Genomic DNA, 12,763 nt, shown 5'->3' on the forward strand with positions numbered 1-12,763 from the left:
TTTGAACTTTACATTTTGAAGCAAGGTGATCATAATATGTGTTTTTTGGCTTTTATATATCAGATTGTGGTGCATCAGAAACTGTATTAACACACAAAACGAGTACAAACTAGAGCAACATTCCACGAAATCACAAACTAGAGCAACATTCCACGAAATCTAGATGATTATGTTGAATTTGACACCCTAAGGGTGGAGGTTTAAGAAAATTCATAGTTTAGAGGGTAAATGTAATTATCCAAACAAGAGAGGTTTTTCCATAAATTGACCATACCTCAGGGGGATGTTTGTAATTTACCCTATTTATTTATATTTATGTTCTGATTTATTTCATTATTATGTTTTTTCTCAAGTAAACACAATGTAAGGCATATTTATCAGACATTACATAAAAATCAGATGAATCAAGTACTATAAATGGAGCTACCAAGTTTTCAGAAAAGCCTTCAAATTCTGCTACAAAAACCACTAGAACATAAATTTGCTACACAACATTCGTCGGCCGACATCTAAAAACACGCAAAACACAACCAACCGCATTATGAACAATTCAATCAAGACGAGACGAATATCGAGTACAAGCAAACAGTCCCCTTAAGAAACCATGGCATTGGTTTCATCTTCATCACCCTCTCCAGCTGGCACCTCACTGAACATATACTGGCTCTGATACTCCATCAAGTACTGCGTGGACCTCTTCACATCGTAAAAAAGCTCGTAAACCCTGCTAATGTCTTCCATCTCCACAACCCTACCCTTCCTTTTCAGGCAGGCCAAAGCAGATGCTGTAATAAGATTTATCGCGTACCTCAAAGAAGTGTCTTCTCCAATCTTTGTCAGCAATACCTTTGCATCTTCAGACATCTCCACATCTTCCTCTTGGCATCTAATGTCTAGAATCTTCCGGATGTCCTCCGGTGTGTAGGGCTGCGTGGAGATGATGAGGAGGCGGTCGAGGAAGTCGATCGGGATGCCGTGTGGCGACTTGTAATTGGTCCCCCTGATTGAGGTGATCCCTCTGTTTGTTGCGACGACTAGTATGGGCGCCATGTCATTCTCCAAGGCGCGGTTGAGGAAAGAGAAGCACTCGATATCGAGCATGTGGACTTCGTCTATGAAAAGGACACCAGGGACAATTTCAGCTTTTCCTTCTTCCCTCCACTCTGCCACCTTTGTGTCGATTTGTTCTCGAACTTCGGCTCGAATTTCGCCTGTGTCACCGGTGAACAGAGCTAGGAAACCCTGTGTCCTGAAAATTTAGAGAGAAGGCTGTTATTTAGATTAGCGTAATCACGCATATTTTGAGAAGGGGTGGGGGCCTTGGGCCCCCTGACCCTATGTTGGCTCAGAAAAATAGCTTAACAAGGTGTGACAAAATCTACACAAGTATGGAAAACAAACCTTCTCGGTATCTTTAATACAGTCTATTTTACATTGGATTCATTCATCTAACCCTTGCAAATCCATGTCGGAATCGATTAATATGAAACGATAAACTTTTTAAGGATATATCAGCATACATTGCTACAACAACAATGGTCAATTTCATTCATTCTTATGTAGTTGAACATGTAAAATGAAAGATTTTCTCTAGCAAACCACTTTTCGTACGCATGCAAATTTCCTCCATAAAGTAAAATGACCTAAAACTTCATAGAGATTTTATGGAAGGGTCCCTTCCAAAGATGATTGACTAATGAGTTTTGACATGAAACTTGGCAAGGCAACTGCCACAACCAAAACAGACATTGCACGTGCCGATTCTTTCAACCAATTTCATTTGTAAGGCTGTTGGCAAGTAATTGATTTCTTCTATCTAATCGTGTTCTCCCTGTTTCCTATCGTTAGGCTAATGAGCACATCAAATCTCCATTGCATATCCTAATATCCTAATGTTCACTCACTAGCTATATTCTGTAACTAATAAAACACTTGCAAATTACTTTTAGTGTCCAACAATATAATGAATTAAATTGTCTTCATAAACGATATCACATGTCAGCCCTCACTTAAGGAGATTTAGAATCATTTACTAACATTCTTTTATTGCATACTAGATAGATAGTTCTTGATTCAATTGAAACCAAGATTGCGATCTTATTAGTAGCATAAATATAACAATAGCCTGCGCGTGCATTTTGATACAATACAAGCAATTCAAAACACTCATTAACATTCCAGAATTCGCTTAAGAATGAAGTACACGCTAAACTTATACCTGCTGTTGATAACATCAATCTCATGAAGAGTAACACAATGCACGACTTCTTTCCTCTTCTGCAGCTCACCATCCGGGCACTGCACGAACTTCGTCTGCGGGCCCATCGCATCGTAATCCCTAGACCTCGAGAAAGACCTTCCTAGCTTCGTGATTTTTCCAGAAGCCTTATCAATGGCAATCACATCTCCACTCTGCACTTTCTCCTTCCCCAAAGCCTCGATCATCTTCCCACCCAAATCGTACACGGTCTCCATCTCCGTGGTCTTCAATGTCAATTTCCCCGTCTTGGACGCCGCCCCTGCGACAGCCGGCCTGTCGATTTGAACCTCCACAACCTCGCCTTCAATAACTTCCGTCTCCTCCTTAATTCTAACCCCAATTGCTTTCCTGAACGCCTGCATTAGGGCTTCGGTTTTCGACATCTCGAGGGAGAACAATTCGCTGCCGGCGAGCATTGCAAATGGGGTTTCTTGGCCGATGGATTTGGCCATGCCCATGGCGATGGCGGTTTTTCCTGTGCCGGGCTGGCCTGCTAATAGGACGGCGCGGCCGGCGATTTTGCCTTCTTGTACCATTTTGACGATGACGCCGGCGGCCTTGCGGGCGGAGGTCTGGCCCACCATACCCTCGGAGGAGGAGCGGGCTTCAAGTGCAGAGTCGAGCCCGAGACCCCGGATGTGAGAATGGGCCCCAATTCGTTCAATTCGGGTCAGGTCCCGCATCTCTGAGAGCTTAATCTCCGCCATAGTTGTCTGAGTAGTGAGTGAGAAGGAAGGTCAAGCGAAGAGAGGCAGAGGGTTTCACAAGAAAGGGGGTTTAGGGTTTTAGTGTTTTGAATGAGAGCGGGGGCGTGTTTGGCTAATTCAATACTCCGAAAATTATAAATTAACCGAAATATTATAAAATGAAAATATTAAATCAAAAATTAATTTTTTTTCTTCCAAAATATTAATAAAATTAAAAAAAAAAAATAGCCCCACAAATGGGCTACACAATTTATTGTAAATATTTTTCAACCCCCACTATGATTCGTTATAGTCAGCACATACATCACAAACTCTCGGGTCCAAAGGGCCCATTTTCTCAACAATAATATATATAAAAAAAATAATAATAAAATAATTAAAAAAATAAAAATTGATCTACCAATTATAGAAAAGATATTTTGCATTCACTTATTTATTTATTTATTAAATTATAAAGAGGGCAGCAAAAGTAGGCCACCTAAGTTGAAGGTCAAGCTATGGTTACTTTGAAAAACAAGTGGTGGTTTAAATTAATTAATGTTAGATTAATTACTATTTACTAATGTTAAGCAAGGTCCAGATCATGCCCATTTTTTGCAGATTGATCACAATTAGTATCAGATACATTAAATTAATATTCTAATTAATCAATAATTTTGGCTTTACTCAGATTGAACTTATCAACAGTTAGATCACATTCATATACAGCAATGAATTAATCAAACCAGATAGTTAATTAGTTATAGTTAAGAAGACCGGTTAAACAAGCCAAATCAGAATATTCGATCCACCTCATCTTTTTTGTTTTTCATCCATTTATGGACTTATTCCACACAGTAGTTCCATGTTCATAGGGATGATTTGATCTTCCTCAATATATAAAAAAAAAATTATAAAAAATAATGTATATATGATTGTTTGTTACGATCCACTATTTGATTCATCGATATTTTTCGATTTTTCAGCTTTTCGGTCTAAATTTTAAGCAAGAAAATGATTTTGCATGATTGCATCGGGTTTTACCACTTATCGCAATTAAAGAAGATCTTTTTTAAATCGAAATGTAAAGTCTTACTAAATAGTTAATTTACTTCATGCCATGTACATCTAACAATTATTACCTCAAACACCAAAAATATATTTTCTCTCAAACAACTAGATCGTAATTATTTCAAATCGTATGATAATTGACACATAATTTCCTTTTCTTTAATAATTAGTGTTTTTTGCTATTTAATTAAGAAGAAAAATGCACATGGAATTTTACAAATTAAAATCAAGTGGAGATCGAAGTTCGATAGATCAAGTCATCAAAATTAAACTCAAATCTCAAACAAGTTGGGCTGCTCGTCCAATAATGTTTGTAAGTCAACAGTATCATTTATTTTAAATTAATTTTACATATTTATAAAGTCAAAAAAAAAATAAAAATAATATTATTATTTTTAATAAAGAGAAAATACTTTTGGATATTTTGAAAGGTTCTTTTTGTTCCACTAAGCCACTATATATGCACGCACCTACATACATTCTCAGCATTTCATTTACAGCTGGTAATATTATATTGCACCACTTGTGGTATGTGTTTCCATTCAGTTTTATAAAACTGTATATATAATGCAAATTTCTTGTTTTATTCCAAAATAATTAATTACTTTTTTTTTCTTGTTAATGAAGTAACGTAACCAAACTACACTTTAGTATAATAACTTTCAAATTATACGAGACCCGGTCAATTATATAAGTGCACTGGTTAAACTTGCATTGGATAAACCTGCACTCATTTGGTACAAGCCTACAACAGCTAACAAACAATTAATTACTTGCACCAAAAGGCGAAATCTCTCGCCCCAGGGCCCTCAGCCCTTGGCCCGACAATGAGTGATGGAGGAATGTAAACCATGGTGCCCACAAGCTAAGGAACCAACTATCATTGGAGTTGAAATTCCCACACTGCGGCTGCCAGGATTCGATCATAGGACCTTGCACCAACTTACCACCTCCGAAACCAGTTGAGCTACACCCATGCAGGCACAAACAATTAATTACTAAATACATGATTAATGGTTTTAAAATAGTAACCGTAATACAAAATTAAAAGGAATCCAACTATAAAATAAACAAGAACTTTGACATATTAGGTGAAATGAACAACCACTGCCGGATTTATTGGATAAGCTGCGGTTTTGGTTATAAATTCCCAATTCATCATTAAATTTGGTCGACACTCTCTAACAGTAACAGTACGTACACTAACTTGCATAAATTAATAAGGAGCTAATTAATTTAACTTATTTTTCAATAAAAATAAAAGCCCGGGGTAATTAAATTTGAATTTTTTGTCATCTTCGATGCAAATAGCAAGAGATAATATAAGGTCACCATCTTGTCTGTAATAAGATCATGTATAATATTAATTTCTGCTACCGTAAGTCTGCAATTTCTGACTTTTTACTTTTACAATTGCTTGTTAATTAATTAATTATACATTAATCCATAGTAGTGCTAATTACATAATTAAACCTTGCATTATATCCCTGCCATGATTTTGTCACAATAATTGTCAAACCATTACTAAATTTCTAAGTCACTGTCACTATTCTTCCGTGTTTATATATATATATATATATATATATATATATATATATATATATATATATATATATATATATATATATATATATATATATATAATATGCAATATTATTCAAGAAGTGATCAAAGATTCAAAAATTAATTAACCAAGTAGACAAGATATAAAATATAATAACCAAGGTGCTGAGTCAATCACAAAATTTATTACATCAACTTATTATTACAATCAAACGAACTATGAACATACATTTATAAGTTCTGCAATTTCTGATGCAAATTCAAAACTTGTTCATGCATGTAAAAAAAAAAAAAAAGAAGAAGAAGAAAAAACACTTTACACCTCCAAACACACACTAGGGATGAATAGTACGTAATACCTTCAAGACAGACGACAAAAACTAAAGAGACAAAAAAAAAAACATTGGAAACAGTCAATATATGTAAGAAATGTATTCAAATTCTTCGTCTTCGTTATTTGACCGTTTCCACCTTCGAAAATCAAACGTGTATTCATTCGTTCATTCACGCCTGTACTTTTCTTGAAGCGGCGGCGTGGCTTCTACTCCTCGGATACTCAACAGATCCACCACCAAGCAAACCCCGCTTGTCCTCTTCGCCGAAATCATGGAACGACCTATCCTCGTCGATCCTCCCAAACCCCACCGTGTTGCTCCGCGGCACCACCGCAACGCCGCCGTCGGCGGCGGCGGCGCCAAGAGGGAACGAGCTCTTGGAGCGGCGGAGCTCCGGGCCGACCTTGGCGGTGATGCCGCGGACGGAGGCGAGCCTGAGGAGGTCCTTGAGTTCTTCTTCGGCGGATTTGATGTTGTTGGGATTGGATGCGTTTGTGCTGAAGCTTCTTGGGAGGCTGGGTATCTGCGGCGTGGGGCAGCCCATGGCGTTGCCGTAGGCGATGTTGCCGCCGCAGCCCGTCAGGCTCTTCAGGGTCAAATCTCGGGCCCGGGCCAAGACCCGAAACGGGCGTCTCAGGAATACCATGAATTTGCTCTGCTTTCGAACCCTTTTCGAGCTCATTTTTTTCCGATGCGTAAAATCTGCCAGCTTGAATTTTTAAATTTTTTTTTTTTGGGAAGGAGGAAAATGGAGAAATAAATTTTGGAGTGGTAAAACTTGCACGTATAAATGTATATATATAGTGAGATTTGATTTGGCATGATTTGATCCGTCTATTGGTTTTCATTAAAGATTATATATTTTAATATTTGTTAATGGGGTAAGATTGTGATTTAGGGTTTTGATAAAGTAATAATTTGAAAGTGACGTGGGGGTGTGAAGGGGGCCATTTATTGGATTATAGCACATGGAATGAGCCCATGCATGTGTTGAAAAAATGGCAAAAAATATTTTTTTTTTAATGAAGGAGCCCGCCCGCATGTACATGTGCAGTATATAAATTTATACTATTGTGTAATAACTTGCGAATCATACAAGAGACGTAAACTATATTCGACTAACAATGTGTGACAGACTCGATCTAACGATCGTTGTCAAGAGGATTCGAACCTGAGTCAATTAACACAGACTCACTTGCTTCAATCGCTAGCCCCATCTTGCAGGACAAAATAAAAAATGATAATTGTAAATATGTGTAGTGGACTTTTTCAATTGTTAATTTTAGTGGGGTTGAAAGATATCCTTTGTACGTCATGAAATTATTGATTAAAGAAGACTATTATTTATAGTAATTAATGAATGTATATATCTTCTTAGTTAATGTTGTGGGTTTGCAAATTATTGCAAGGGTTGCCAATTTTGAACAAGTCTTCCTTTCAATAATTAATATATGATAGTCGGAAAGCCGAAAAATAATGTGATTTTGAGTGCTAGCAAAGACAGATTTTCTTGTTTGTTTAACTTGGTATAGTTTCAAGTAATGTAATATTTCAATCATTTGTTCTTTGTTAAAACGAAGGGCAAGTCTAGTTTTGCCGACTAAAGTGTGTACAAACATTAAATATATTATTATACATGATTGCCGATCCTTCCCCAATACTCTGCAACTTATATTTATACTCACATAAAAAAATAACAACATGAACGAAATGAACACAAACAAAGAAGGTATGAATAGCACCACGGCAATAAGTGAAGGGGTTTAACTTTCCGTTAACGGCTCAATTTCCTTTGTGACCCCTTTTCTCGTTCAAAATACATCAAGAGTCGCTCCAAGCCTCCAACAATCTAACACAAAACACAATTCACCCGAAAACTCTGGATAGGGCCAAAATCACTTGGTTTGGTCAACGCTCTCACTTAAAACCCAAAACCTCACCAGATTTGAACTTTGTCACTTGTGTTTCCCTCACTCTAGAGGTTTATCTCCCTCGGTCACCAAAGAACTGAGGCTTGAAACTTAGAAGATACAAATAGTGTATTCTATATCTCTCTCTCACCAAACGATTTACTATATAGATGAAAAGGACAAGTTGTCTCTAAATCGGAGAATTTAAACGGTACAACCATCGTCATAGTCTAACGGCTGTGTCACCGAAAAATGCCAAGATGCATTCAATGTGGTGGTTCGACCATGAGAGAGTGAGAAAGATCAAAAATCAGGATTTGGTGAAGAGGTGGAGGTCAAATACCTCAAACGAGTCACGTGGATCAAATAAATGAGAATCAATTGTCAAGATTGATGATCCGTACGGTTCTCAGAGTTTGCCCGATCACATGGGCCTCATGGGAGATTGGACTAATGGGTTAAAATAAAAAAATCCATTAAGCCCAAAATCCAACGAATAATTAAGAATGATAAGGGGCACAATTAAAAAATGATAATTTAATGTATCATTGAAATTCTAAATCAATAAGTAAAATGACACAATTTTTTTTTTCTAAAGGATACCGTACGTTAGTTGATTTGAAATAGATGGAGTAGAGATAATAATTAACGAAGTATTAATTGTAATAACTAATATGATGTAACTATGATTTGGCGGTCACCACTTGAACAAAAACACCATCATTATATTTGTCAACTAAATAAATATAGAATTAATAAATAGATGCCGGTAATTAATAAGATGGCTGTTTAGTCCTGCCCATGGCCCAACTAGTTACATTAATTGAATTTTGCAAGTGACGGTGGAGAGGGACTAATCACACTTAAGAATTTAGATGATATCACCATCCTAATTAGTCAACTGCTATTTGTGCTTAATTAACTTCACTTAATTAACACCCAATTTTTTTTTATTTTTTTTTAATTTATAATCTGATTATTTATCTTCATCGACAAAATAAATAAATAGAGAGATCATTGCTTTTGTTTTTTTATTTAAATTAATTTTAAGACAAGCGGGCTTGGCTTGTCTTAAAAATTAATTATCACCAATTTATTTTCGGCCCAAGTCAAGGCTAGCCCATTCTGATTTTATTATTCATATGTTTCATTTAAATTCAGGCCCGATTCTTTTAATGATTGTAAATCTTAAACCCAAATTATTCAACACACAATTAATTATATTGTCTAGCTATCTGATCGCGTAATTTCGCATGCAGTCAAGTTTTCTTTTATAACAATCTCTTTTGTCCGTCGGAGAAAATGAGCCTCTCGCCGGAATTAGGTGTTGAGAGATAGTTATCGAAAGAAAATGTGTATCTCTTCGTTAAATAACGAGATTTCCTTGATTCAAATTTCATTTTCAAGCAAACTACTTCTATGTCATAAGATCCATACCACTTATCGTATCTCTAGGCGACGTATCTCCCAAGCAGAAGAATCATAAAACGCCTCGCGCTCTACTATTATTATTATTTGTGATGGGCCCTTGAAATGGGCCTAAACCATGTGGTAATCCAACTCGAATATGGATAAAGCCCACTCTTCCAAACCCAACCCATCACTATCAAACTTAATCCTAATCAAATAACAACACCTTAATTAGTATACGTAATTAGCAAGAGTCGTAGAGAAGAGAAAGCATAACAAAATTTGATTGATCCAGCAATTTTACGTGGCTGCTTACATATTCTTAATTGAATTTCACGTGCTGAATTTTGAATTTTATATTCTAATGTTACTATATGTATAATATAGGGCAAATTACGGCAACCCCTAATGTATGATCAAATTACAAAAAAAACTCATTTTGTTTGGGTAATTACAACCACCCCTCATTTTAAATATTTTTACATAAAATTTATGTAATTCCGTTATTTATCGAACTAAATCGTATATTGAGTTCGGTAAACAATATGAAATACTGAAATTTCGGTTTGATTTGTTACCGAATTAACATCCCTAAAATTTAACTTTGGAGGGATATTTTCGTAAAATAATACATAGTTAAGGAGTAGCTGTATTTACCCAAATAAGAAGGGGTTTAATTTAACTTAACCATAACTAAGGGGTGCTCGTAATTTGACCTATAATATATGTAAAATTAATTTAATATATCTGGCGGCGGGTTATCTAAAAAATAAAAATTCACATTATTTATTTACGTGACTCAAGGCAATTAAGGACACTAATTAAAGTGAATAATATTAATAACGTAACCAATTTTAATAATAATAATAATAATAATAATAATAATAATAATAATTTTATTTTATTATTATTTTAATCGGGTCAAACTTGCGCACCGCAAATGTACGTAACACACCGTTTCCCCTTTCCCGCCGACGCTCGCGACAAACCAAAAATATACTTACACCGTCCTTTGTATGTATATATATATATATATATGCACGCGCCACCAAAAACGAATCATCATCTAATTTTCATATAAATTTTCCAACCCAGGTTAAAAAGAAATTAAATGGAGTCATATAATTCATACACAACTACCAATTCAGCTTCTTCGTCATCTTCTTATTCCGCCGACCAGTTTTCTTCTGAAATATATCAGCATGGTCAGGAAGAGAAGAGATGGAAACAACAACCGCCGCAGGCCCACCGCTCCTCGCTCCACTCCGTCCGCAAGAGCGTGATTACGAAGAAGCCCATTTCGCCGATGCCGGCACCAAACCCTCCGAAGGTGTACAAGGTGGATCCCGTTGATTTCAGGGATGTTGTTCAGAGGCTCACCGGTGGTGCGCCGCCGGAATTCCTGCCGACGACGCGGCTGCAGGAGGTGGCGCCACCGCCTCTGACAATTTCTCCACAAGAAGACAAGCCCAGAAATAAAAGATTAACGGAGAGTAATTTTGAGGCAATTAGCCCACTTGGGTTCAGCTTGTCGCCTTCTTCGCTTGAATGGTGTTCATCCATTCTTTTGACTCCACGAACCCTTTAATTAATTTCCTCTTAATTAATTTGAAACAACTTCATTTATTTTAGATTATTAATTATATTGTTCTTTTTCTTTGCAACTTCATTTTATAATGGATTTAATTTATAATACGTCGTCGTTTATGTACTCAGTTTATCGTGTCATTTTTATTTTATTTTGTTATTATTTACTTCTATTTTTTTATGAAGAAAATTAAGAATGTGTTTGTGTAATATCTTTCTATAAGCCTTTTTTTCTAAAACGTAGGTAATTTTTTAGGAGTACATTCCACGTAGCTTAAATAAGATTAATTTACGAAAAATAATAATTATGTGTAATCTTTTAGATTATGACGAATATTCTTTTGCTTGTACTAATTTTACCCCATTCGAGCTCTATATTTTGAAAAAAAAATGATCATAAGATGTGTGTCTTTTGGTTTTTAAATATCAGATTGTGGTGCATCAAAAAGTATATTTTTACACAAAACGAATATAATTGAAAGAATATTATACATAATCTAGAAGATTTCACTAAATTTGACACTATAACGATGAACGTGAAAAAATATTTATTATTGAAAGGTGGTTGTAATTCGTAATTACCAAAACAAGATGATTTTTTTCTCCTAATTTGACCTAACCTCTGACCGGGTGCCCGTAATTTACCAAATATTACTATATTATATGTAATTTCATAATTTATATAAAAATGCAAGAGTAATATAAAATTATTTATAGATCTTATATAGATTGATGGATCTGCAATAATATCCAAGAAGTAACGAATCGACCAAGAGTCGCTAATTGATTGATAAACTTTTTGTTTCAATATATAATCATACAGAGCACGCTTCTTCAGAAGAGATTACATACACAGTGTGTGTGTGTATATATATATATATATAGTATCGCTAGCTCCAATTAGGTTAAACTATCTTGAAATTGATGCTTAACTTCTACTCTTGGGGTTATAACTGTAAGAATCCCCCAGCAAACCCACTCTGCAGTTTTCTTCACCAAAACAATCAAAGGGTTTTTCTTCATCGATCCTCCCGAACGCAACCGTGCGGCTGCGGCGAGGCACCACCACCACGCCGACCGGAGTAAACGACCCTGTCGAGCGGCACCGGAGCTCCGCCTCAACTTTTCCACGAGTGGAGGCCGCGGCGTGCCTTGCAGGTCGTCGTCCCTCAAAAGTAGAAGTTGGTGTGCGTGGGGTTGGGCAGCCCATGGCGTTGCCGTAGCTGATCATGTTTCCTCCGCCGCCGCCGCCAACCGCCGTGATACTCCGTACGCACAAATTGCCGGCTCCGGTCAACACCTTGATTGGGCCTTTCATGTATCTCGTGAATTTGCTCTGCTTGCTATTGTGAACCATTTTGGAGTTCATTTTTATTTTGCTTTCTTTACAATGATTATACAACGTAACTCACTTATATATATATATATATATATATATATATATATATATATATATGTTTATGGTTGACTTATTAGTATACTAGTGGATTAATATTGATCAATATAAATTTTGAATTGTCAACTCTGTACACATGCATACAACCATATACGTACATACATTTTAGCTAATTAATAGGCTGGCTGCTGCATATTGCCCATGAGGCAAGTAGCTGTATTTAGCTATATATATATGTGTGTGTGTGTGTGTGTGTGTGTGTGTGTGTGTGAGAGAGAGAGAGAGAGAGAGAGAGAGAGAGAGAGAGAGAGAGAGAGAGAGAGAGAGAGAGAGAGAGAGAGAGAGAGAGAGAGAGAGAGAGAGAGAGAGAGAGAGAGAGAGAGAGAGAGAGAGAGAGAGAGAGAGAGAGAGAGAGAGAGAGAGAGAGAGGGGAGGGACCTCGTCGACTAATACCGACTCGTAAATCGTAACACGTAGATGGAGATGGCTCAACTAGTACTACTTCTTTCACTTTCATATTAATTGTCTTTATATATATTTTTTGT

At 36.3% G+C, this 12,763-nt stretch overlaps 4 protein-coding genes across 4 annotated transcripts; 1 reads left to right on the forward strand and 3 right to left on the reverse strand.

Annotated features, from left to right (window-relative positions):
- Window positions 1-389: 389 nt before the first annotated feature.
- On the reverse strand, window positions 390-3,138 carry LOC105973616 (P-loop containing nucleoside triphosphate hydrolases superfamily protein). The gene is made up of 2 exons (XM_012998653.2): window positions 2,219-3,138; window positions 390-1,249 (listed from the first exon to the last, which is right to left on the reverse strand). Exons 1-2 carry the CDS (start codon window positions 2,965-2,967, stop codon window positions 595-597), a joined length of 1,404 nt encoding a protein of 467 aa, XP_012854107.1. The 5' UTR covers window positions 2,968-3,138; the 3' UTR covers window positions 390-594.
- A 2,608-nt stretch (window positions 3,139-5,746) lies between these two features.
- Window positions 5,747-6,791, reverse strand: LOC105975011 (uncharacterized). Its single transcript, XM_013000180.2, has one exon. The coding sequence runs from the start codon at window positions 6,595-6,597 to the stop codon at window positions 6,085-6,087; it is 513 nt and encodes a 170-aa protein (XP_012855634.2). The 5' UTR covers window positions 6,598-6,791; the 3' UTR covers window positions 5,747-6,084.
- Window positions 6,792-10,284: 3,493 nt separating this feature from the next.
- Window positions 10,285-10,950, forward strand: LOC105975830 (uncharacterized). The gene has a single exon (XM_013001068.2). The coding sequence runs from the start codon at window positions 10,347-10,349 to the stop codon at window positions 10,821-10,823; it is 477 nt and encodes a 158-aa protein (XP_012856522.2). The 5' UTR covers window positions 10,285-10,346; the 3' UTR covers window positions 10,824-10,950.
- A 655-nt stretch (window positions 10,951-11,605) lies between these two features.
- LOC148768312 (uncharacterized) lies at window positions 11,606-12,224 on the reverse strand. The gene has a single exon (XM_088822630.1). The coding sequence runs from the start codon at window positions 12,189-12,191 to the stop codon at window positions 11,751-11,753; it is 441 nt and encodes a 146-aa protein (XP_088678756.1). The 5' UTR covers window positions 12,192-12,224; the 3' UTR covers window positions 11,606-11,750.
- Between the last annotated feature and the right edge of the window lie 539 nt (window positions 12,225-12,763).

This window comes from Erythranthe guttata, chromosome 8 (assembly GCF_056151865.1).
Source record: "Erythranthe guttata isolate IM_541 chromosome 8, IM_541, whole genome shotgun sequence".
In the NCBI taxonomy this organism is placed as follows: Eukaryota; Viridiplantae; Streptophyta; class Magnoliopsida; order Lamiales; family Phrymaceae; genus Erythranthe; species Erythranthe guttata.